Source organism: Branchiostoma lanceolatum, chromosome 5 (assembly GCF_035083965.1).
Source record: "Branchiostoma lanceolatum isolate klBraLanc5 chromosome 5, klBraLanc5.hap2, whole genome shotgun sequence".
Classification (NCBI taxonomy): domain Eukaryota; kingdom Metazoa; phylum Chordata; class Leptocardii; order Amphioxiformes; family Branchiostomatidae; genus Branchiostoma; species Branchiostoma lanceolatum.
Window position 1 is genome coordinate 22,437,587 of NC_089726.1, and position 22,462 is coordinate 22,460,048.

At 39.8% G+C, this 22,462-nt stretch overlaps 2 protein-coding genes across 9 annotated transcripts in view; one reads left to right on the top strand and one right to left on the bottom strand.

Annotated features, from left to right (window-relative positions):
• Positions 1-9,171, top strand: part of LOC136435740 (alpha-aminoadipic semialdehyde synthase, mitochondrial-like) — a 32,777-nt gene extending 23,606 nt beyond the window's left edge. For all 6 annotated transcript variants that reach the window (XM_066429432.1, XM_066429436.1, XM_066429431.1 and 3 more), the window contains 4 exons: positions 3,918-4,029; positions 4,358-4,423; positions 6,774-6,853; positions 7,525-9,171. In XM_066429432.1, the coding sequence (XP_066285529.1) occupies positions 3,918-4,029; positions 4,358-4,423; positions 6,774-6,853; positions 7,525-7,537 (271 nt within the window). In that variant the 3' untranslated portion in view covers positions 7,538-9,171. The remainder of the gene's footprint in view (positions 1-3,917; positions 4,030-4,357; positions 4,424-6,773; positions 6,854-7,524) is intronic.
• A 10,707-nt stretch (positions 9,172-19,878) lies between these two features.
• Positions 19,879-22,462, bottom strand: part of LOC136435739 (isoleucine--tRNA ligase, cytoplasmic-like) — a 161,076-nt gene continuing 158,492 nt past the window's right edge. For all 3 annotated transcript variants that reach the window (XM_066429429.1, XM_066429428.1, XM_066429427.1), the window contains one exon: positions 19,879-21,496. In XM_066429429.1, coding sequence (XP_066285526.1) covers positions 21,420-21,496 — 77 coding nt within the window. In that variant the 3' untranslated portion in view covers positions 19,879-21,419. The remainder of the gene's footprint in view (positions 21,497-22,462) is intronic.

The window sequence follows — 22,462 nt, forward strand, 5'->3', positions numbered from 1 at the left end:
AGGGTCGCCCTCGTGGCTCTGTTCTGCCATAATTGTAGTTCCACTGAGGTGTTGTATTAAAGTCCGCTTGCTCATTAATCGCGCTCGTCGCCTACGCATTATACAAATGACGTGGTGGCACCCGCTGGGATCCAAGAACCCACAGAGCACCAACAAGATTGGATACTACACAACCCTGTGAATGTATGACGTTAGAAAGACTGACCGAAGAATGGCAACATTAGCGATGGAACGCAGACAGAACACAACATCCGGGAACTGGCGTTCCAACCACCCTAGTTCCAACCAACACCGGGTTCCCCAAGATCTTACCCGAAGAACCAAGAAACAAAAGAGTGACAAGAAGATCTGCTCGGGAAGAGACTCGGGAGCTATAATATTTGCAGAGAGGAGACTCAGGAGCTATGATCATGATATTTGCGGAGCATCCGCTTTTGATGGGGAGCGCTGATGTTCTTTCATCACCTGTGGTCTGTTGACATCTGCTGTTGAAGCTTGGGATTCTCCATTCACCTGTGGTGTGTCAGCTTCTGCTGGGGATGACAGGTGCTCTTCCTTCACCTGTGGTGTGTCAGCCTCTGCTGGTGATGACAGGTGCTCTTCCTTTACCTGTGGTGTCTCAGCCTCTGCTGGTGTTGACAGGTGCTCTTCCTTTACCTGTGGTGTCTCAGCTTCTGCTGGTAATGACAGGTGCTCTTCCTTCACCTGTGGTGTCTCAGCTTCTGCTGATGATAGCAAGCCTTGGCAGTTCTTGTTGTCTTGTGGCAAGGGATCCACGAGAGGTTTGGGTTGGAGATCCAGGGTGTACACAGGTGATGTTGTGTTTGTTTGTTGTTCAGTCACAGGAGGGTTAGTCACAGCTAGAACTACAGGAGTGGTATGGGACAGGTGCATGCTAGGTTGTGTTGCATATGATTTTTGCTGTACGAGATGCTATGTATGCGTGGCTGGGATTGTGTGGTAGATGTATCAGATGTATAATCAGAGATGGATCCATCATGCAGGAAGGTGAATTTGATTGCATCAAAGTGAAGACTCTGAGGTACTTTCTTCCTGTAGAACGTGGTGGTACACTCACCTATGGTGGAGATTTGCCGTCCATCTGCTTGGATTGGAGTGACATGAACTTGCTGGGAGTAATGTACAGCCCAAAGCGCCACGCTTGGTCAGCCCAAATCATGCACGATTCTGCCCCCGAAACCAGGAGTATCTTGACCGCCTCTCCCTTGTGGAAGGCTTCAAGGTTTGGTGAAGCACATGCTCTCACACCGGATTCCTGAGGGGGAGGGGGCACTCTTGGCAGCACACCCTCGTGCATACAAAACTTTGCCTGTCCTCGCGAGGCAAGTACAAACAAGCACTCAGAAGATGGTCGAACACTTGTCGCCCTGCTTGTTGACAAATCATTTTGCGGAGAGGAGACTCAGGAGCTATAATATTTGCAGAGAGGAGACTCAGGAGCTATAATATTTGCGGAGAGGAGACTCCGAAGCTATAATTGGTTTGGATTCCAGGCTACTCCTTTATAACAAAGTAAAGAGAGCAAATTCAGGAGAGCTTTTCTATCAACTACTTCGCTACGAAACAACTATGTTGAGAAGAAAATTTGTGATCAAAATTTGGGAAATTTCTTTTTCCTGCAAAACAAAGGGTAATGAAGTAAATAAGAGGGGGGTGCTCTTGGCGGCACACCCTTGTGCGTACAAAACTTTGCCTGTCCTCGCGAGGCATGTACAACAAGTGCTCAGGAAATGGTCGAACACTTGTCGCCTTGCTTGTTGACAAATCTATTTGCGGAGAGGAGACTTGGGAGCTATAATTGGTTTGGATTCCAGGCTAATTAAGGAGCCCAGATTACGCAAAGATTAGTGATTTCAAATCCAACATGCATATTTAGTCGTTAGCACACTTATTTCTTTACAAAGAATAACAAGGAGGAACAAATTGAAAGTATAATATGATAAATGCAGAACTGTACTTCATTTTCATTACGAAAGATTGTTATCTTTGAACATACATGTATATTAGTAGCAAGGTTAACAGTATTGTACATTTTGTATTTCACTTTTTTCAATAGATGTAAAGTGAGGATTAGTTATTTTAGAATCTATATGTTAACCACAGTTCACAAAGAGAAATGAGGAAGAACACTAGTTACATTATTATAGAACCATTTAATAACTTGTTACTAGTACTACTGGCTACCTATATATAGGAACTATATCCAGAAGGCATTGTTATTCTAGTTACAATTCTACAATGTGTTCCTTTGTTACTCAAGATACTCTAGTTTTATATAGGAAAAGGAAGGGTACAATGAAACTTAGAAGGACAGAGAGAGAGAGAAGGAAAGAAGGAGAATTTCAAAAGAGCTCACGCCACCTTATCTTATTATTGATATGGTTCGATAACCCTTGATATCACAGGGTCGCCCTCGTGGCTCTGTTCTGCCATTGTAGTTGCACTGAGGTGTTGTATTAAAGTCCGCTTGCTCATTAATCGGGCTCGTTGTGTCTTTGAGTTGTCGCATACGCGTTATACAAATGATGATGACTAAAACAAGAAATTCATGAAAACTGTAAATAATTCACCGAGGTTTGAGATCTTTGATTTCTAATGTTTCAGTTTCCATTGAGCAATGTATACATATGAATATTTTTAGTTGAAAATGCATGATAACCTAGCTATTGGTAGACCTTTGGCATACCACAGGTTGCCTGTTCCTGTTCTCATTTTTTTAAACATTGATTTGCTGCAAAACTCTGAAATCAATAGTGGCATTCCATATATAAGACCTCTTAATCATTTTCAAACCATAGTTTCTAGAAGCATTTTAACTTTTCTGACCTCACTCTTAGGAAGTTAAGGAGGAACTAAATTTTAAGATACTGTATTTTTTCACATTTAATCTTATTTCTTATTAATAATTTCCAAGATTTCTTTGCTTTTTGGCAGTGTCATTCTGGGGTGACGTTAGCATTTATATTGATGATAAACCTAGTCTTAATAAAAACAATTTAATGATTAATGTTATACTTAGTGATCACACTTTACCTTCCCTCAACAAAATGTTTCATATTGTTTAAAACACAAGTTATAGATAAGCAAGGTAAATCGAGCTGTTGCATAATCTTCAGGTCAGTTCAATCCAGACTTGAATCTCATAGAAAATTGAATAGATGGTCAAATTGATGGACTGAGAAAAGAATTTATTTCGTGTATTCACAGCCTACTGTCACCATTCAAGTTTAAACCCTATATCTGGTGTGTTTCAGTTCCTAATATTAGCTTCATTGTAAAGAAGTTGATTTCAGAAGTTGAAAAGTTACATAATTGTATCAATTTGTTCTTGAGGACCTTACATGTATATGTTGGGTTGGGTTGTGTCACAGTGGAAAACTACATAAACTTGCATGTATATATTTTGTTTCCTTTTTATTAGATATTTCACAAGATGTAACGTTATGTGTAATGCAGATATTCCAAACAAACTGAAGTAACAAAATATGATACAAAGTTAGGTACGATAATGATAAAAAAGTTACACAGCAAAATAATGTACTTCAAGATCATACAACAATAACTTGTCCACTGTGAAATGTTTTTATGTATGTTGTGTATAGTGAAGGTGGTATATGTCGATGTACTGGTTAGACATCCAGGTGGAAAGATAGGCAAGGCAGTAACTACTCAGGCAACTGGATAAAATTTGAAAATGGTCTGACGTTTCAGACAGCACCAGCTGTCTTTTGTCAGTGACTATAAATATATAAGTGACAAAATTGAAGGGCACCAGTTTGTCCCTTGAGTCATGAAATGTCTGATTGTTTCTAATTTTTTTTCCATTTGCCTGAGTAACTGTTACCTTGCATGAAGGAGGTGTAATTCTTACTTCTTACCTCCACCTCTTGTTGCAGTTTTGCTGGTGACGGTGTCCTGGTGTGTTCCATAGACAACTTCCCTGCCCAGCTCCCTCGGGAGGCGACAGACTATTTTGGAAACCTCCTTATTCCATACCTCTGGCAGATGGTAAGCATATGTTGAATGACATGCAAACTTCATTCTTCAAATCTTTGCATATGAATCGTATACATATTGAATAATAAGACCGTGCAAGGTCAGAATAAGTTGATGTAAAGTCAAGGTGATGGTAAAATCAAGGGTAGTTGGGACCAAGGACATTCCTTGTTGGGACCAATTTACACAAATTTTCCCCTAAAAGCTCCTGTTCATCTTTCAGGCACAGACTAGTTGAATGTGTCTTCTTCATTTCTTTATCTTATTCCTTGCTTTGATTGAGTGTCAATAGGTTATCAAGTTACATTATGTTACAATGTTTGTCTATTTCATCCTCCAGCTGAAGTCCAGGGCTGACGTTCCATTTGAAGAACAAGAAAAGCTGTTTTCTCCCACCGTCAGTGGGGTAAGACATAGTCTCATTCTCTTTGCAAAGTCAGGAAGACAGAGAACATAATATGCATGTAACATTTGCCCTGCTACCTCTGGTAATAACCATTGCAAACTTAGCAGGTGGAAGGTTATTATATTTCATCCATACTACAGTATGGAATCCGATGTAATATATTGTCTTTACTCACGGTTCTTCTTCTCCTGTCAAATCTTCAAATCGATTCATATCTGTCATTTTTGGGCCAAATGACCTGAAATTTGGCACAAGTGAAGAGTGGGCAAATACCCCAGGACATTTTTTTTTCTTTTTTTTTTATATGGGGCATTAAAATGATTTTGTTTAGTTTTTTTGAGGGAGAGCCATTTTCAGACCAAAACTGTATATTTTGGCCTCCCATGCTCTCTAATTACATAAAAAACTAGAGTTCCACGACCTCATACCTTCGCCAAATGATTTTAACCTTTATGACTGACGTATTAGGACTGTTTCTCATCAATGATAAATCATACCAGTTGATTGTATTAAAATATAACATGTCCAAAGTATGAGCTTAACAAATGATGAGCTCAACTAAGAAGGTTATGCTAATATTTATCATCAATTATGCAAATGAGGCCCTTATTAGCATAATTTGATTTGACGATGTTCACATTCACATAACTTCCAGGTGCCACAAAAAAAGTACGAAAATGTATGAAATTGCCATCATTTACAAGTGTGGAATTATAGAAGTTACTCATTAAGTATGCAAATTAGCATATTTCATATCACATTTGCATATTTCTATCTATCAACATTCCTCTCTTCCTCAGTTACAATTTGAATAGTCATATCATGGAACAAAGCGGATTTTTAAAGTTTCCTCATTAATTATGCAAATTATGATCTGTTTTGCATAATTATCGTCCAATCATACTAAGCATCACACAAGCTATCTACATACCAAAAATCATGACCATCCATAAAGGCCATCTTGTTATAGTATTTTCTCATTAATTATGCAAATGAGGTCTTCATTTGCATAGTTCATATCAATTGATATTTCTCTCTTCCTGAGTTACATATGTCACATGTTTCAGAGTCCTATGATGGAATTTGGCGGATGTATAAACTTTCCTCATTAATTATGCAAATTTGATACTGATTTGCATAAAAAGTATCTAATCTTGTACATCATCACTCAAGCTATCTACTTACCAAAAATCATTACCATCCATCAAGCCCTTCTTGAGTTATTCCCTTTCAAAGTCAGACGCAAAACCTGCTCCTGCAGTTCCAAAAAACCGCTAGGGGGCCCAAACCCATACCACTTACTCTCTGTCCAAAGATCTATCTACCACTCAAAAATCAGTTCCATAGCATGTCCAGAACACGAGATATCAAAACAGGAAGTTCCGCTGCAGTACCGTAAGAAGCCGCTAGGTGGCCCAGAATCTGATCGTTTTTAGGTCTCATCATAAGCTACCAACATACCAAATACCAAGACAATCCATCATTTTGGGTGGGTTTGTGTGTAGTGGAGAATGCCTTGATCATCAAGGCATTCTCCACTACACACAAACCCACCCACAAACGCTACCCTCTGCATAACCTTCTCAGCGAAGGTAATAAAATAGCTGCCGTGAATTTATGCAAATGAGGGTGCCCTGCATGTGAATAACATGCTGACACTAAAATGAACTCTAGCGATTTTAATGAGTCTGCAGGCTTTTTGATGCCTCCAGTGTTAATACTACCAATTTGCGGAAATTCTTCCACAGAGGGTTGTAGTTGTTAACATTCTGAGCTTTGCATGATACTTGATTGGTCCATTCGCCGCTGGAAGAGTCCGTTCTTGTATGCAGGGAACATTAATTTTGTTAAAATTCAATTCTGGACTTGGGTGATTATGAAAAAGTCAATTTTTTGTGGATGTGGGGAGGGAAATGGATGAAATATGTTGTATTTGTTCTCGCAAATATTGCCTTTCTAGTTATTCTTGCATTATGTTCATGCAACTTTATGTTTTCATCCCTGCCTGGTACAACCATAATAACTCTGACGGACATTGACAACTCGACAACATGTACATTTGTATCTTAGCTTGATATCAAGTTGAACCCATCTTCATTTTGCAGCTTTTTTGTGTGATTTACGGTATAGGATTATTAGAGAGGGGAAGATACGAAAATTGGTGATGTGTATGCAGATTTGATCCATATAACTGGTTCAGCATGGTCTTAGTTTGCTACCGACCCATCTCCTTTTACTTTGTGTGGCTGCTATACTGTATTTCAAATCTTGCAGCAGGGCACAACTTCTAAACTTCACTTACATGTACAAAATGTACAATCAGTCATGTCTTTTTATTGTTTCTCTACAGGCTGTGATTGCATCAAACGGCAGACTAACTCCAAGATTTGAGTACATCTCCGAGCTGCGAGCGCAGAAACAGAAAAAGCAGTAAGCATCTTTGACAGTCACTGCCTTTGTTTATCCATAATGCTTGTGGAAACATAAAATCACGTGTTTTTTTTAAAGGAAGACCATCTCATCTCATCTATCCCATGTGGCCATGATACATGTACAAAATGTATCTATTTGACCATTGGGGTACCACAGAAGATCTGGCAACCAGTTTTCTCCATGCCAGTCAATATTCTGATATCATCCTCCCATCATCTCTGTTGCCTTATATGATAGAAACTCCTCTTTCTTCCTCCCTGGACGGCTCCTTGCATGATAGTTTTCGCTAGTCCTGATGACTTTGAAAACGTGGCCGTACCACTTCAGTTTTCTTTTCTTTACTGTGGATTTGAGGTTTTTGTATGGACTCAGATCTTATAATGCTTAAAGAATATCATCAACCATTAAATCGATATCTTTTGATTATTAATCCGTGTGTAAAATCTGTCAGGCTACATGGTACTTTCCCCTAAAGAACAGTCAGCAGTTTTTACAGTCAGCTTGACTTGATCATTATTTTAAAACTTTCCTAGGCCTTGTAAAATTCTCCTAGTATTAAGCTTTGAGAATTAGTCAAGAAATTTTTCAACATTTGTGCATAATTTACTAATCTTTCCTATCTAGACATTAATGACTCTTTTTTTTTCTTGTTTTGTTTTTTGTTTCAGAGCAAAAGCCTGAAGACGTCCAAATGCTGCATACTTTCTGTCAGGTCCAGAGATGTTAGTTGTCTGAAGGCTTCAGATGAGATACTGAGAGCAATGCAACTTTTATTGAATTTTATTGATTTTAGTGGCGACATTTAAAAGAGTACTATCCTTTGTAGAAAAAATACTTCTGTATACACAATGGTAACTGTCTATTAGGAAAGCAAACAATGGTACTGTCTTTCTGTCAGAGATGCTATTTTTCTCAATGAGACTGTGAAGGAAATTGAGTTGGGATCACCTACGAAGCATGAATGTGAACAGTATTATAAGATTTAGCCTGCTATAGACTGACGACAGTATATTGTCCTGTGACTTTCATTGTGAGCGACGGTTGCAGTAAGACGGTCAGGAAGCATGTTGGGACATCTGTGGCGCAGGATACCCTCATGGTGCATGCATGATCCACTGTGACCTCTTGCGCACAATTCAAAATGGTGGAGAACTGCTTCTTTTTTGTCATGCAGCTGACTGTATTTTTTCTGTTTTCAACATGTGGTGCCATACAGATGAGATACCAAGTACAGGTACTCAACACGCTCAACAAGAAAGGAGATTGTACAGAGTTTGGAAACTATTAGACTATAGCACAAGCAAAGGGCATACCAGAGAAGTAGTCACTGGTGGCAGGACATCACGAACAACTTTCAATGGTATAAGCAGTTTTCTTTGACAGGAATACAGTTCTATTGTTGATTGCATGTATGTTTATAAAGAATAGAAATCACAGGAGCTTTCCTTTCCGGACAGGAAACAGCCAAGTGCAGGCAACATATCACCTACTTCGTTTGCGGGCGATGGTTCGTTTTTGACACATGTACACATGGAATAATGACTGGCCCCAAGGCTGAAGAGTCCCATAACCAGGTCCTAGGCGATCACATGATGATTTAAAAAAAAAGTCACACATCTATTTTGATCCTCTTTAGACAGCCTAAAAATACATCACTGGAAACGTCGCAGACAACAACAGTCACACGACTATGTAACTGTCGTCAGACTAAAGCAGGCCTTAGTCAGATCTACAGTGTAAATTAAAGTAAAAGGCTACACTGGAATACAGTATACTACGAGGGTCTTACATGCCCTCTTTATCTTTATCTTTACTAGACTGATGTATTTGATACAACTATAGAAGCCAATTTTGTATCCTCTTTGATTTTGAAGAGTTTGATTTTTCCCTTTATTAGAAAGAAACTAATTAAAGAGAGAAATATGTATACCCCTGTAGCTTGATCAAATGGACTAGCCCATAGTGTCTATATTTAAATTCTAGAACATAGTAATAGTGGTATTCGATGTACAATACAAATCTTAAAATGACATTGTTATCAGTCAATATTAGCTACTACAAACCATTTTTGTAATACCAGCTCAAACAAAACTCTATCTTTACCACCTTGTCCATCGGATCCCACCAAGAAGAAGAGAATCATTGTTCAATCTTCAGAATGTTTTGATATGCCATTTAAGTGTTAAAAAAGCTCACTTGGGCTGGCTCAAAGCTTAAAAGTTACTGTAGAATATTTTACTTGAATGCAGCAATAATGTTAGGTTTTCATATAACGTTACAAGAAGATTTCTTGCTGTATAAGACACATAACCTGACAGCTTTGTCAGACCTGTTCATTTGTCCATAGGATTCAAAGGCAATCATACATTTCACCCCAGTGTAACCTTGAACCCATTTGAAAGTTCCTTAGACGTCTGAAAAGAAATGTTGTGTTACCTGCTGAAAAACATGCCAACTCTAGCCTTTTTTTGGTTGGCCGCTGGCAAGGGACATAAAAATTTCGTTCTGACATCAGAGTAATGGAATTCAAAACAGACTTTCTGAATTTCACACTATTCAGTAAAAGGATGAGGGTTAGGGAGAGTCGCAAAGCCTGACGGGGGTGTTGCGGAAAAGGCTGGGCTATCTACCTGGCCTGGCTAGCTGGCCTGTCCACCACGTTAGGCTACTTGGATCCCCCCATTCATATCCCCACAAATGGTCAGACACTTTCTCAGTTGCTTTAACGTATAAAAGGAACTACATGTAGGAAAATTACAATAACATCACTTGAAGCTGACTTGATAAACAGTTTATTCCATATTAAACTTCACAAAACTGAATAAAACTTAATATAGCACTTTAACTCAACTGATGAATAGTAACGGGGGGGGAACCATAGTCCCGAAAGGCCCATAGTCCGGTTAGGTTTTAGAAAATTTATCATTGTTGCGGAGATATGCATGGGTAACTGCACATGATAAGTACACCTAGTTATGGACTAAACATTCATGTAAGCCACCACAAAGTTGGACTATATATATATATATGTGCGTTGAAGTTGGTAAGCCTCAACGGATAAAGATTTTAGAAATTGCAGTCGAATTGAAGTCGGACGCCTTCCGTACAGGTTGACGAACATGCCCTTCGGAACGTTTTAATTGTTCATCGTAGAATACAACTTGTAAAAAGATACCACCACATATAGGAAGGATATTCATTAGTCTTCCTCCAAAAACAAACTTCTTTGCCTTTAAAGTTGGATAATCGGAGTTAAAATGACGCCGCAGTGCTCATCCTGTTGCTCCACCATCTTTACCGATCACGTATGTAGGCAGCCAAAAGAGGTGCCCAACACAACAAAATCATCAATCAAGACCATAGCATACCAAGTTCTGTTGCAGTACCAAGGTCACATTCCAGGGTACTTACTGACATACCAAATATCATCACAATCTCATCCAGAGGTTATGCTGACTACAAAAATCCGGAAATACAAACACACAGACAGACTCACACACACGCAGACCCCAAGCATTATCTTCATTTTTGGAGATTAACGAAAAGAAAAAAAGTATAGATCTATTTGTGAATAGGAGTTGTGGCCAATTTTTTTCCAACTGGAAAAAACAGGAGAGGCGATTCCGAGAAGAGAATGGACAGTTGGACACCGGTTGAAATAGACAAATCGTAGAATGGAACTCGTTGTCATCAAGTACTGTAGGAGCTTCCTCACTAAGTAGCTTTAAAGAATGGTTGCAGTCAGATATGCAAAGACTAGGTGTAACAGACCGTTCGGTGTAATATGACCAGCTGCTGCCGCGCCGCGTGCCTGAGAAGCTGGTGTGTTACGCCTAATGGCGGTTATACCGGCTATATAGATACAGATACAGAAATGTTGAGCCCATCTTTCTGCTCATTTGTAAGCATCTTGCCTTGTTATCTTCGCCGAGAAGATTATGTTTTCGGTTGTAGGGTGGGTCTGTATGTATGTCAAGAGCATAACTTGAGAAACCTTTGATAAATCTTCATAATTTTTGGTAGGTTTGTAGTGGTTGTGCAAAGGAAGGTCAAGTTCAAAAATCATTTACCTGGCGTTTTTCAACAGTACTGCAGCGGAATTTGCATGTTTGTGTGTCGGCAGAAAAAGCGACGGAAACGTAAATGGATCGTAGGTGTGTAGCGGTTGTGGGAACGGAGGTCAAGTTCGAAAATGGTTTACCTGGCGTTTTCCTGCCGTTGTGCAGCGAGCTGTGTATGTTTCTGTGTTTTTATGTCACCAAGATAACTCGAGAAGCTGTTGATGGTTCTGTATGATATTTAGTGCATGGGTAGGGTTTACAAAAAGGAAAGTCAAGTTCAATAATGGGCCTTCTAGCGGGTACCTAAGGTACTGTAGCGGAGCCTCAAAATTTTGGGGCATATTTTCTGAAAGTGCTATGGTCATGATTTTTGTGTGGTAGATAGGTCACGCCACAGGAAGTAACTTGTGTAAGTTTGGGACTCCTAGCGGCTTGTTTGGAACTGCAGTGGGTGTTTTTGTTTCGACCTTCGGACATAACTTGAGAAGGGGTCGACAGATCGTCGTGATGTTTTGGTATGTAGAGAGCTCAGATGGTGCTTTTCATAATCAAAGAGTAATTATGCAAATCAGGAGCTTATTTACATAATTAGTAAGGAAAGTTTGTAAAACCACTGTATTTCATAATGGGACTCTCAAACGTGACAGTGTCACCGAAAATAGGTCATATAAAAAGAGGGACTTGAAAAGTAGGTCATATGAATACTTGGGACACTCACTACTCTCCCAGCAGAGGTTTTTTTATGTCATCAGTTTAGGCATTTTTGTCCAACACACGGTTGGTGACATAACGAAAAGGGGGCAAAACACCTCAAAACATTTCAAAAACCAGCCGGACCCACTCCTCTGCTTGGACTACACTGCACTAAAACTGCAACACTGCTAGGTACGGAAAAGTCACATGTACTATTTTAAAAAAAACGGATTGAAATTTGGAGTCAGTAGCCTCTCGGAAAATTTGCAGCTAAAAGTAGAGTTACGAACCTCCATTGGTAAACAGTAAAGGAAACATACATGTATGATGATCATAAATGACCCGATATGCAATTCTGTCGTTTGTGAAAAGTCCTGAATATTATCAATCTAGAGTTCAAACGGTCACAGTCTCGAGTTCAAGGTCAAAGAAGCCTGGAAAATTAAAACTTCTTTACGACCCTTCTGCGATTTCCCCATTCCCGAAAACACAAAAATTTGGCAATTTGACGGCCTCCTTTGTCATTTTTCTCGACACGGCCGGGTGTGGTACTCCAGATAAGGCTCTCATAGGGTATAATGTTCCAATTTGTAAAAATGTGAAAATATGCAATACATTTGGCCTTGAGACAGAGAAAACTTTCTCAAACTGATCCAGACGTATTCACATTCATTTTGAAGGACCTTGAAGAGTTTTCAAGACACGCGAGTTGACATAGAGGGCCATTTTCTAGACCCAGGAAAGAGCCTGTGTAACCCCCTCTGCCGCCTGTCGAAGCGCCTCCTATATTCATGAGCCAATAGACCTTTCTCACGAGGCGGACATGATAGAATGAAAACGAGGCCCTTGTGGCAGACATTAGACCGATCCTAACTGTCAATCACAATTAGCAGTTTAGCCAATGATTACCTGATAATTAGAGAATCGACCAATGATGAAGTGGCTGCAAGACCGACAAATATTTGCATTTCTATGTTTTTATTTTGCATTTGAGGAGGGCGGGGACTATGGCATTCGGTCAACGAAGCTCTAAATTTCTGCATCTTTTTCGTGCATTACATAAGTTATAATATTGATACTTGGATTAAAATCTAAGGAGATTTAGGAGGAAAGCTAAATTTGTACATTATTTTTGCTTCTTTGCCTCATTGGCCTCGTTTTCATTCTATCATGTCCGCCGCGTGAGAAAGGTGTATATTTCGTATTTCGTATTGACCCACGTACGAATTAAGAATGCCAGATACATAATACAAGTGGCAGAAGAAATGTAGGAGGTAGTGTGTCTGAAAACGTGTCCCTCTGGGCGACTCGGAAGTCGCGGCGTCTGGAACCGCCACACGACCTTTATGACTGACGTATTAAGAGTGTTTCTCATCAATTATAGATCATACCAGTTGATTGTCTTCTCCACCCAAATAACAGGTTGTCCAAAGTATGAGCTTATGAGCAAAGAAGGTTATGCTCACATTTATCATCAATTATGCAAATTAGGTCTTTATTACCATAATTTGATTCAACGATGTTGACATTCACTTAACTTCCAAATGCCACAAGTATGAAATTGCCGTCATTTACCAGTATCGTATAATAGTTGTCTCATTGATTATGCAAATTAGGTCTTCATTTGCATATTTTCTATCTATCAACATTCCTCTCCTTCTCAGTTACAAATGTCACATCTTAATAGTCACATCATGGATCACAGCGAGTTTTTAGAATCTCCTCATTGATTATGCAAATTAGAATCTGATTTGCATAATTGTCGTCTAATCACACAAAGCATCACGTAAGCTATATGCATACCAAAAATCATGACCATCCATCAAGCCCATCTTGAGTTAAAGTATTTTCTCATTAATTATGCAAATGAGGTCTTCATTTGCATAGTTGATATCTAACTCTCTTCCCCAGTTACATGTGTCACATGTTTAAGAGTCCTATCCTGGAATTTGGCGGATGTACAAACTTTCCTCATCAATTACGCAGATTAGATGCTGATTTGCATAAGAAGTATTTAATCATGTACATCATCACTCAAGCCATCTACTTACTAAAAATCATGGCCATTCATCATGCCCCTCTTGAGTTATTCCCTTTCAAAGTCTGAAGCAAAACCTGCTCCTGCAGTTCCAAAAGCCGCCAGGGGGCCCAAACCTATAGCACTTACTCTCTGTCCAAAGAGCTATCTACCACTCAAAAATCAGTTCCATAGCATGTCCAGAACACGAGATATCCAAACAGGAAATTCCACTGCAGTACCGTGCAGTACCGCTAGGGTACCCAAAATCTAATCATTTCCAGGTCTCATCAAGATCTACCCACCTACCAGATATCAAGACAATCCATCCAGGCCTTCTCCAGTTATTCTGCTTCTTTACAAGCACACACATGCACACACATACAAACGCTACCCTCGGCATAACCTTCTCGGCGAAGACTGTTCAAAGCACACGCTGGCATAGAAAGAGTCTAAGTGCGAGAGTGGAGCTCATGTAATATCCGCCGAAGCGCCTCCTATATTCATGTTCACATTCATGTTCATGTCTAGTCCGTAGTTAGTAACTTTAGGATATGCGTGGACATCATTCGTTTCCCTGGGGAACTTTGGCCGTTAGATAAACTATTCATCCTCTCATATGGGGTTAGGGATGGTCAGAGAAGCCCGGCCGTCTCTCAGAAAATATCACGATCTTTCATCTCAATATCTGCTTGGAGACCTTATCCTATAGTCCTATTTTTATGACAACTTTGGATGTTTCTCAACTATTCATCAGCTTACACGTACCACGGTATAACATACATTTTCTCGACAGTACAGTTACATGTACATGCATCGTAATCAAAACACTTTACAGCATTTTGAAAGGAAATTGGATTTATCGATCGATACACAGACATAAACACCGCTCCATTTGTTCAATGTCTTCTTGTTCCCTAAATTGCGATATATATTTTGATCTGGTATCCCTTTAGAAAGTAACAATTTACAGGAAATATAGACTTGACCACTTCTATTGGTGAAATGCAAGGGAAACCTATTGTTTATGACCTAATATCCAATTGCAATTTTGCCGAAATGTTTAAAATATCGCAATATCTGGTTTTACATAGCTGCAATTTCAAGTTCAATATGAAATAAGCCTTAAAACTTCAAACCTCTTTGCGAGTCTTTCGCGATTTCCCCATTAATTCCCGAAAGGACGGAAATTTGGCAATTTAACGGTCTTCTTTGTCACTGGATACGACAGGAAGCGGTACTGTAGGTAAGATGCCAAAATATTCAAGGCATTAGACTTAAAGCCAATAAAAACTTGACCAAACAGGCCTGGAAGCCTTTGCATACATCTAGAATGACCTTCAAGACGTTTCAGAACACACACTTGCATAGAAAGGGCCGATTTTAAGTGCTTGTGTTATCTGTTGAAGCACCTCCTATATTCATCTAGTACACATCTAGGTTTGCGCCCGGGACTGAATACATCTGGAAAAGAGTTGCAAGTTGTTGTGACACAAGGTACTCACTGCACCTGAAGAATCACCCCCCCCTCCCCCAAAAAAAATTAAACAGTCATTTTTAACTATGGCTGGCTTCATATAATTGATAATACAACTTATATGATTATCTTGGGTTCAACACACAGAGGCGCCTCGGCTGGTATCAACACTACGTTCAAGAGCTGCAGAACGCCAGGCAACATTTCCTTGGGTGTGTAGCAAGATAGGATGTCATAAAAGCTAGGTGTTGCCACCAAAGTTACCTTTATTACCTTTATTGCCTTCTCTCCGCTCAACAACAAAAAATATGTGGGCTGCAATCGGGGCAATCGAAGCTCTTTCCCTTTGGGTGTCAGGAGCACCACTATGCGGATTACGAAAGAATGACACATGAGTAACGTTGGCAATACGATTTTACATTAGATATTTAAGATGACTTTTAGCAGTCAATAAGATAAATGGAACCCATTGACTAGAGCTTCATAAAAGCTGCACATTGATTGGTCAATAAATTGTACATTGACCAATTAGCATACAACAGTGTCTGATGTGCGGTAATGTCGATAGTATTATCCGTTTTTATACCAAGAGAACCAATCAGCATTCACATTACCCTGAGACCGCACAACACAGTATATATCCGCCACTGAGCGGTTAAAAAAGTTGTACGACCGAAATATTTGAACCCTTTGTAAAAACTTAAACATGAAAGCCAGGGAGGTATTGAATTTAATGCACGGTAGTATAATAAGTCGGCTTTTAGATCGTACGAATAAGATTATAAAGTTTGGCCAGTCGGCGTACAAATAGGCGCTAGACGCACCTTTACAGCTGTCTGCTTGGGTGAGCCGACAGAGGGCGTCCGGTCGGGATGTAAAAGAACTATATTTTGTTCGTTTATTGTTATTTTTTTTCGATTGTAACTTCAAATTCAGCATATTGATTTGTCGTGTTTCTGTAGGGTACCCTACTTTAGTTTTATCCGCGTCTGTGTCGTCACTTTGTGGTCTTTAACTATAGAAATCACCATAGGCGAAAAACTGTGCTCTGCTGCATTGACAGGTTTAGTTTTAGTACATTGACCAATCAGCATACAACAGTGTCTGATGTGCGGTGATATTGATGGTTCTCTTGGTAAACATACGGATACTAGTAGTATGTATACCATGAGAACCAATCAGCATTCACATGGCCCTGAGACCGCACAACAGAGTATGTATCCGCGACTGAGCGGTAACAAAAACAATACGACCAAAATCTTTGAACTGTAGGTGAAAACTTTAACGTGAAAGCTAGCGTGACATTGACTTAATTGCATGGTAGTATAATTAGTCGGCTTTTAGATTGTACGAATACAGCCGCTACGCCACGTCGAGAGTTCGAGGCAGTTTCATTTTCCTTCCGCGAGAGAAAGTAGTCCGTTCCATGACTCCGGGCGTCAACACCCCTTACAAGAAAGATTGTCGCCGGAGTATATGACCGTGTATCTTCCTGTTTTCAAGTGATTTACAATTTTCTAGCCTCATTTTTTACTCCCATAGATTTTCGAACCGATATTATATCGCTGTCCTGTCAAAAATACGACCCGAAATCAGGTGATTTTCGTGAAATTTCTTCTCTTGTTTTCAACCTGTTGTCTTGTAGATTTCAAACCAACAGGAAATCTAGTGTGTGTAAAAGAGCAAAGATTCTTCTTTCTGTCAGTGTATAACTTATTATCGATTTCGAGGGCGAAATGCAGATGCCCCCACGCGTGAAGCCATGTCATTTTGTTTCCAGAATGGAACGCACCACTCCACCCCGACCAATGGAATCACGTGAATCGCATTGAAACTCAGATTCGTATCAGCCATTTCCCGACAAATCGCTTTCTAACTTCACCCCGACCAATCAAACCAATCAATTGAATCCGCCCGCGATTTAACGTTTAGAGAAAAGTAGTAGAAACTAGAAGTTAAATCGCGGGCGGATTCAATCACTTCCAAAGCGCCAAAATTGTCAATCTGAAAACGTCTTTTGGAAGCTGACACCTTCCACCATCTCACTGGCGAGTTTGTTTGGTCAGTTGTAGTCGTTAACGCAAGTTAGAAAGCGATTTGTCGGGAAATGGCTAATACGAATCTGAGTTTCAATGCGATTCACGTGATTCGATTGGTCGGGGTGCACTCGTAAGCCGCGCGCGGCCATCACAGATCACTTATAGCATATAAAACCTCCTTGCTTATAGCATTTTATAGCAAAGATGTTCCAAGCATACAGGAACAGTAACTTCCAAAAAAATTAGGTTCACATGTGTAGAGCAAAAGCAGAAACTACATAGGAACGAATTTGCTCTGGAAGACTTCTAACGTGACCTTGGATAGCTAAGTTATCAGAAAGGTCAGGCGTGATAGGATGCAAGATAATTTGCGGACGGCAAATACTCTTAAGTGACACCTTACATATTCGGTTGTGGAGGTGGATTGTGCAAGTGGAAAACGGGCGACATGAGAAAAACATACACATGGTTTTCTCTCCATCAAACGACATGTCTATATAGTAGTAGTAATGGTTTATTGATTGATTCACATGTCACGAACAATGGCAGCCCATTGGCTGAATTGGAGCTCGGCCATTACAATTCATAGGGCAGTAAAAACAACAACCTGATAATTCATTAAAATATTTGGATACTAATAGACGAACTTACTCTACAGTCCACAAATACATTCAGTCAAAATATACATTTAAAATCAACATTCGAATCCAGCTTGCAAATTGAAAAGTCAGCTATAGCAAATTAAGAGGCATTTAAAAACTAGTGGAAATCGGAGCGATATTGTCCAAGTACAGATGTCAATTGCACGATTAGTGATTTAACATACGTGTCATATAGGGGACAGCACTATTCCTGTCTATGTCTGCTCCCGCGAGCTCACAATCACATGCGAGAATAACTTCTGTAGTGCTTTAGCGGAGGGACAACTTGGGCGACATGTGTCTCACTTGACAAGTGAGACACATGTCGCCCGCGTACATGAGGTGAATAACCACAGTTGAACCCACAGAACAACTCATCCCAGTCCTCGATAAGTCGACACTCAATTCAGCTTCGAGGCGTTTCAGTAGCACATGTACAGATTTAATGAGTTTAGATAAGGGGCTTGCGGTGGCAATGGGGCGGTAATTCTCGTTAGTAGATGCCTTGCATTTGCAGCTGGGCATCTTCAAAATAGGAACAATGACTACATTAGGGATGTTTGGTGGGACGAAGCCGTGCCTACATGTAAGCATTGAAGTAATTAAAATCGGAAACACAACGGCAACCGGGCCCTGCGGCATGCCTATGATGCTCAGCTGAAATTCCCGTACATCGCTCCCTTCCCATTGGACAGATTATTAACGGCCTCGCATACCTCTCCAGCTGTCACCGTAATTTCCGCAACCTGATTCAGTTGAATGCGTATACCAAATTGTTTGAGCGATGACCAATTGATGAGCGGAATAAACAGAATCAAAGGGCCGGAATCAAACAGTAAATTGTAATTAGCTCTTCAACATATTGGCTATTTCTTGGGCCGCAGAGTGGCCATCAATAGTATAGGGAAGATTAGACTCGGAGCGGTTTTGGGAACACCCTGGTGAAGATCCAGGACCAGTATATTACGGTTTACTGAGAGCCTCAGACCGACGACACTGCTGAGTAGAGGCTTGAATTTTGCCCTTGACGCTCTCATAAGGTTACAAATGGCCACATGGCTAGGTCGGCCCATATGCCACAAGAGAGAGAAGGCGTCCCGGGCTCCTAATGGTCAGCTGTTGTGTACATTTTTCTGTCCAGGACGACGAAAACCCGTTTTAATAATGTCCAAATCGTTTTTCATGTTTTTTTTTTATTGCCGATGTTGATGCAAAGTGCAACCATCAGAACACAATAGCAACCCGAACAGCGCGCCCGTGGAAGAGCCGCTTTCAAGGTTAGATTTTCCATGTGTCAGATCCAGTTACAACTGTCTGATGGCTAAATACACATCGGTTTGAGATCAGATTAGATCCGAAAAAGGAAATGGCAGATAATTTGTACTTTCCATCAGAAAGAAAGTACATTATACGCCAAAAAATCCAACTAGAAGATCATTAAGAGCAGGTGGTAAAGACTATAGCAATCCTGCCCCTTTGGCTTCATTTGAACCTTTGTAAGGGTCATGTTATTATGGTTCCTTTTAACTTTTATTAATTCTTTTAAACTGTGAATGACCTCAGAGCCTAGTATTTAAAAACAATTTAAAGAAGCACAAAAGCGGACAGACGTTCGACGCTGGAAAAATTTTTGAACATCGTACGGCGCTCGCTCATTTTACCTACGATCATCGTACCTGTGATTTACATGTACGGGGTATGCTATCGCTGGTGCATTGTACGATGTATGTGACCGGGGCTTATAAGGAAAGAAAATTTGCAAAACTGTAACATCAGCATTGAGGTACACAAGACAATTAGGGAATAGTTGTGGCGGCCAGCCATGTTTACACTTGGGTAGAGTTAGGAAAGTTGTGTAAAGTGCCTTTCCCAAGGGCACAACATCGGTGACATGTCAGAGGATTCGAACCCAGGACCTCTGGCCAAACCGTTACGCCAACACGACGCCACTATGGTGATGTTACCTGATGTACATGACCAATAGGAATGGAGTCTGGCTATATTTATCAATTACACAGAAACATCAATATCACACGCCAGACCAAGGAGCACATAAAAGCCACTATCATTCCTTAACTAACACAGATACTCAACTCATAAAAGACTTTTTATTGTTGCAATTTTGTAACTTTGATAACTCCCTTATCCCATTTACAGGGTGATATTACAAAATCATTCTACCGGTATTCACTTTTAAGTTTCTAAAGTAGAATAACAAAAATCAACAAGTAAAATTGATTTCACCAAAAAGATCTGCAAACTTCCTCTGAAACATTAATAGGCTCGCTACTTTAATCAGTTCTAATATTCCTATGCACAACATTTTGTGTGCACTATATAAAGTCAAAAACCGAATCACCAAGTTGACCAGCTAGAGAGGATTTAAAGGAGAGTTTGTCGTATCATCCTTGGCCGTGCCTACCCTGGATATACGGATGCACTGACACACCTAGGTCTCACTACCCTGTCTGAAAGGGTGAGAGACTATGTCTGAAGTTTGGTAGATCTCTGCTCGGCTCTGAATTTGAACACTGGATGCCAAGTCGTAGATCTTACATCTCAGGAATATGTACGCGAAATGGACATAAACTCAACATCCCTAAGGCTAACACACAGAGATATAGTAACTCTCCTATATCGTATCTGACGAGATTGCTGAACCAGTATGGTTACTAGTATCATATTCTGTGCCATATATGTGAATTTTACCAACATTTTTGAGTAATAATAATGGTATTGTCTATCATTTGTATATGTATCGGTTTGCAAATACGTATGTATGCTGACTGCAGCTGGATTTAAAGGCTCAAACTTGCTTGTACATCATTTGGTTTTTAATTCAGTTTTATTTATCAACTGTGACAAACCAATAAATGACATCTTGAATCATCTTGAATCTTAGACTGATAGATGACAAAGTTGGATCTTATGATGTAAAGGCTCTGAAGCATAATGTGAACAAAGTTAATCTACCATAATTACAAAGAAAACCAAATGTGAAAAAAAAACACATTTTGTGTGCAGTATATAAAGTTCACATCTGTGTATCTAACCTAGCACTGTACTAAAGTCAGGCATACATGTAGTTCCAGAAGCTGATGATTTCACAACAGACAATATGTATGTTATACATGCAGCACTGGTTAAATGTGTAACTTTGTCACTCATTAGCAAAGGATCTTCTACAAATAAATTGACAGAGTGTTAATGTGATACTTAAAGTGCAATAAGACTGATAGATGACAAGGTTGGATCTTATGATGTAAAGGCTCTGATGCATAATGTGAACAAAGTTAATCTACCATAATTACAAAGAACACCAAACGTAGAAGCTCATTTAATTTATATGAAAAAAAGCTGTTATTTGCTGTGAAACCCCCTTAGATGGGAGAAACAGTCTTGACCACACACAAAAAAATTAAAGGAACTTCTCTTGATTCTCTGGACCATGGATCTTCCACAATACATCTCCAATGTCATTACCACAATAATCATTCAGTATTCCCGGAAGTAATCCAATGTACCTACTTGTAGCTCATTTCTGTGTCGTATGATTAAGAAACTAGTCAAGATCTTGTTTGACTCTAAAGCTGTGCAGCTGAGCAGCTTCTGCCCTGTTTTGAGCTGTTCTGCATCTACATGTGTCCATCGGTTTGGCTGACGTACAGAGTTGATCCGTGCATTGTCAGGATGTTGCTCGCCAGTTTCAAGTCTGCAAAGGACAAAGATGCAAAAGACATGGGGAGCTTGTTAAATTAAATGTAAACTTTGATAAGTATAACATAACATTTTGATTGATTAAAGATGACCAAAGGATGAATACCTCCCATAAACTGTAAAATGTCTCACATTTAATACAAATTAAATTCACAATCATGCCAACAGTTCCCGGGAAATGTGAACATTTCAGGTCAGACCAATAGTCACTGCTGCCCATGATGGAGATGGTACCAGCGAGTTTGAACAATTATATATGAGTTTGAGGTTGATCATGTGAGAAAGGGCTTACTTTATGATTACCTACTTCTAGTTTCTCTTCTATTTACATGGGATGAGAGGGCTAGACTAAAGCACATCCATGTGATTCATCATGACATTACAGATCTGTGACATAATTGCAGATTCAAGCAGGTATACTACAGTAACTGAAGTCCTCCAGTGTGTAATGGAGAAATTGCGTTATAACATATTTCTGCAGCAGTGGTATACCAATTTAATGCCTTGGCCAGGGTTGGACAAGTCTGGCTGCCCGACTGCCCGGAGCAAGTGAAAGTGCTGTTCAGGCAAGTGGATGTCCTCCCCCACTTGCCCAAGTAAGGTTATTTCATGCAGTCTTTTTCAAAACAATCTGTCACAAATTTCTGAAAGTGTTTGTTATGCGCTGTTTTGAGTATTAAGACATGGTCACGAAAAATGTCATACAGTCAAAATAGGTCAGATGAAGCATATAAATGTGTTTCCGTTATCCTAAATCGTAACAAGTCGACCACAATTGAACATAGACAGTGAGACCCAATCTTCAAGCATCTAATACATATGAACCAAGAATGCACTAAAATTAAGGAGTCATTCACTTAATGACAGTACTGCAACCAAAACTATGCGAGAAAGCGGAGTGATTCGGAAAGTGGTGAAGTTTGTTGACAGTTCTCGTGCTTGACACAGTAATTTAGAATTC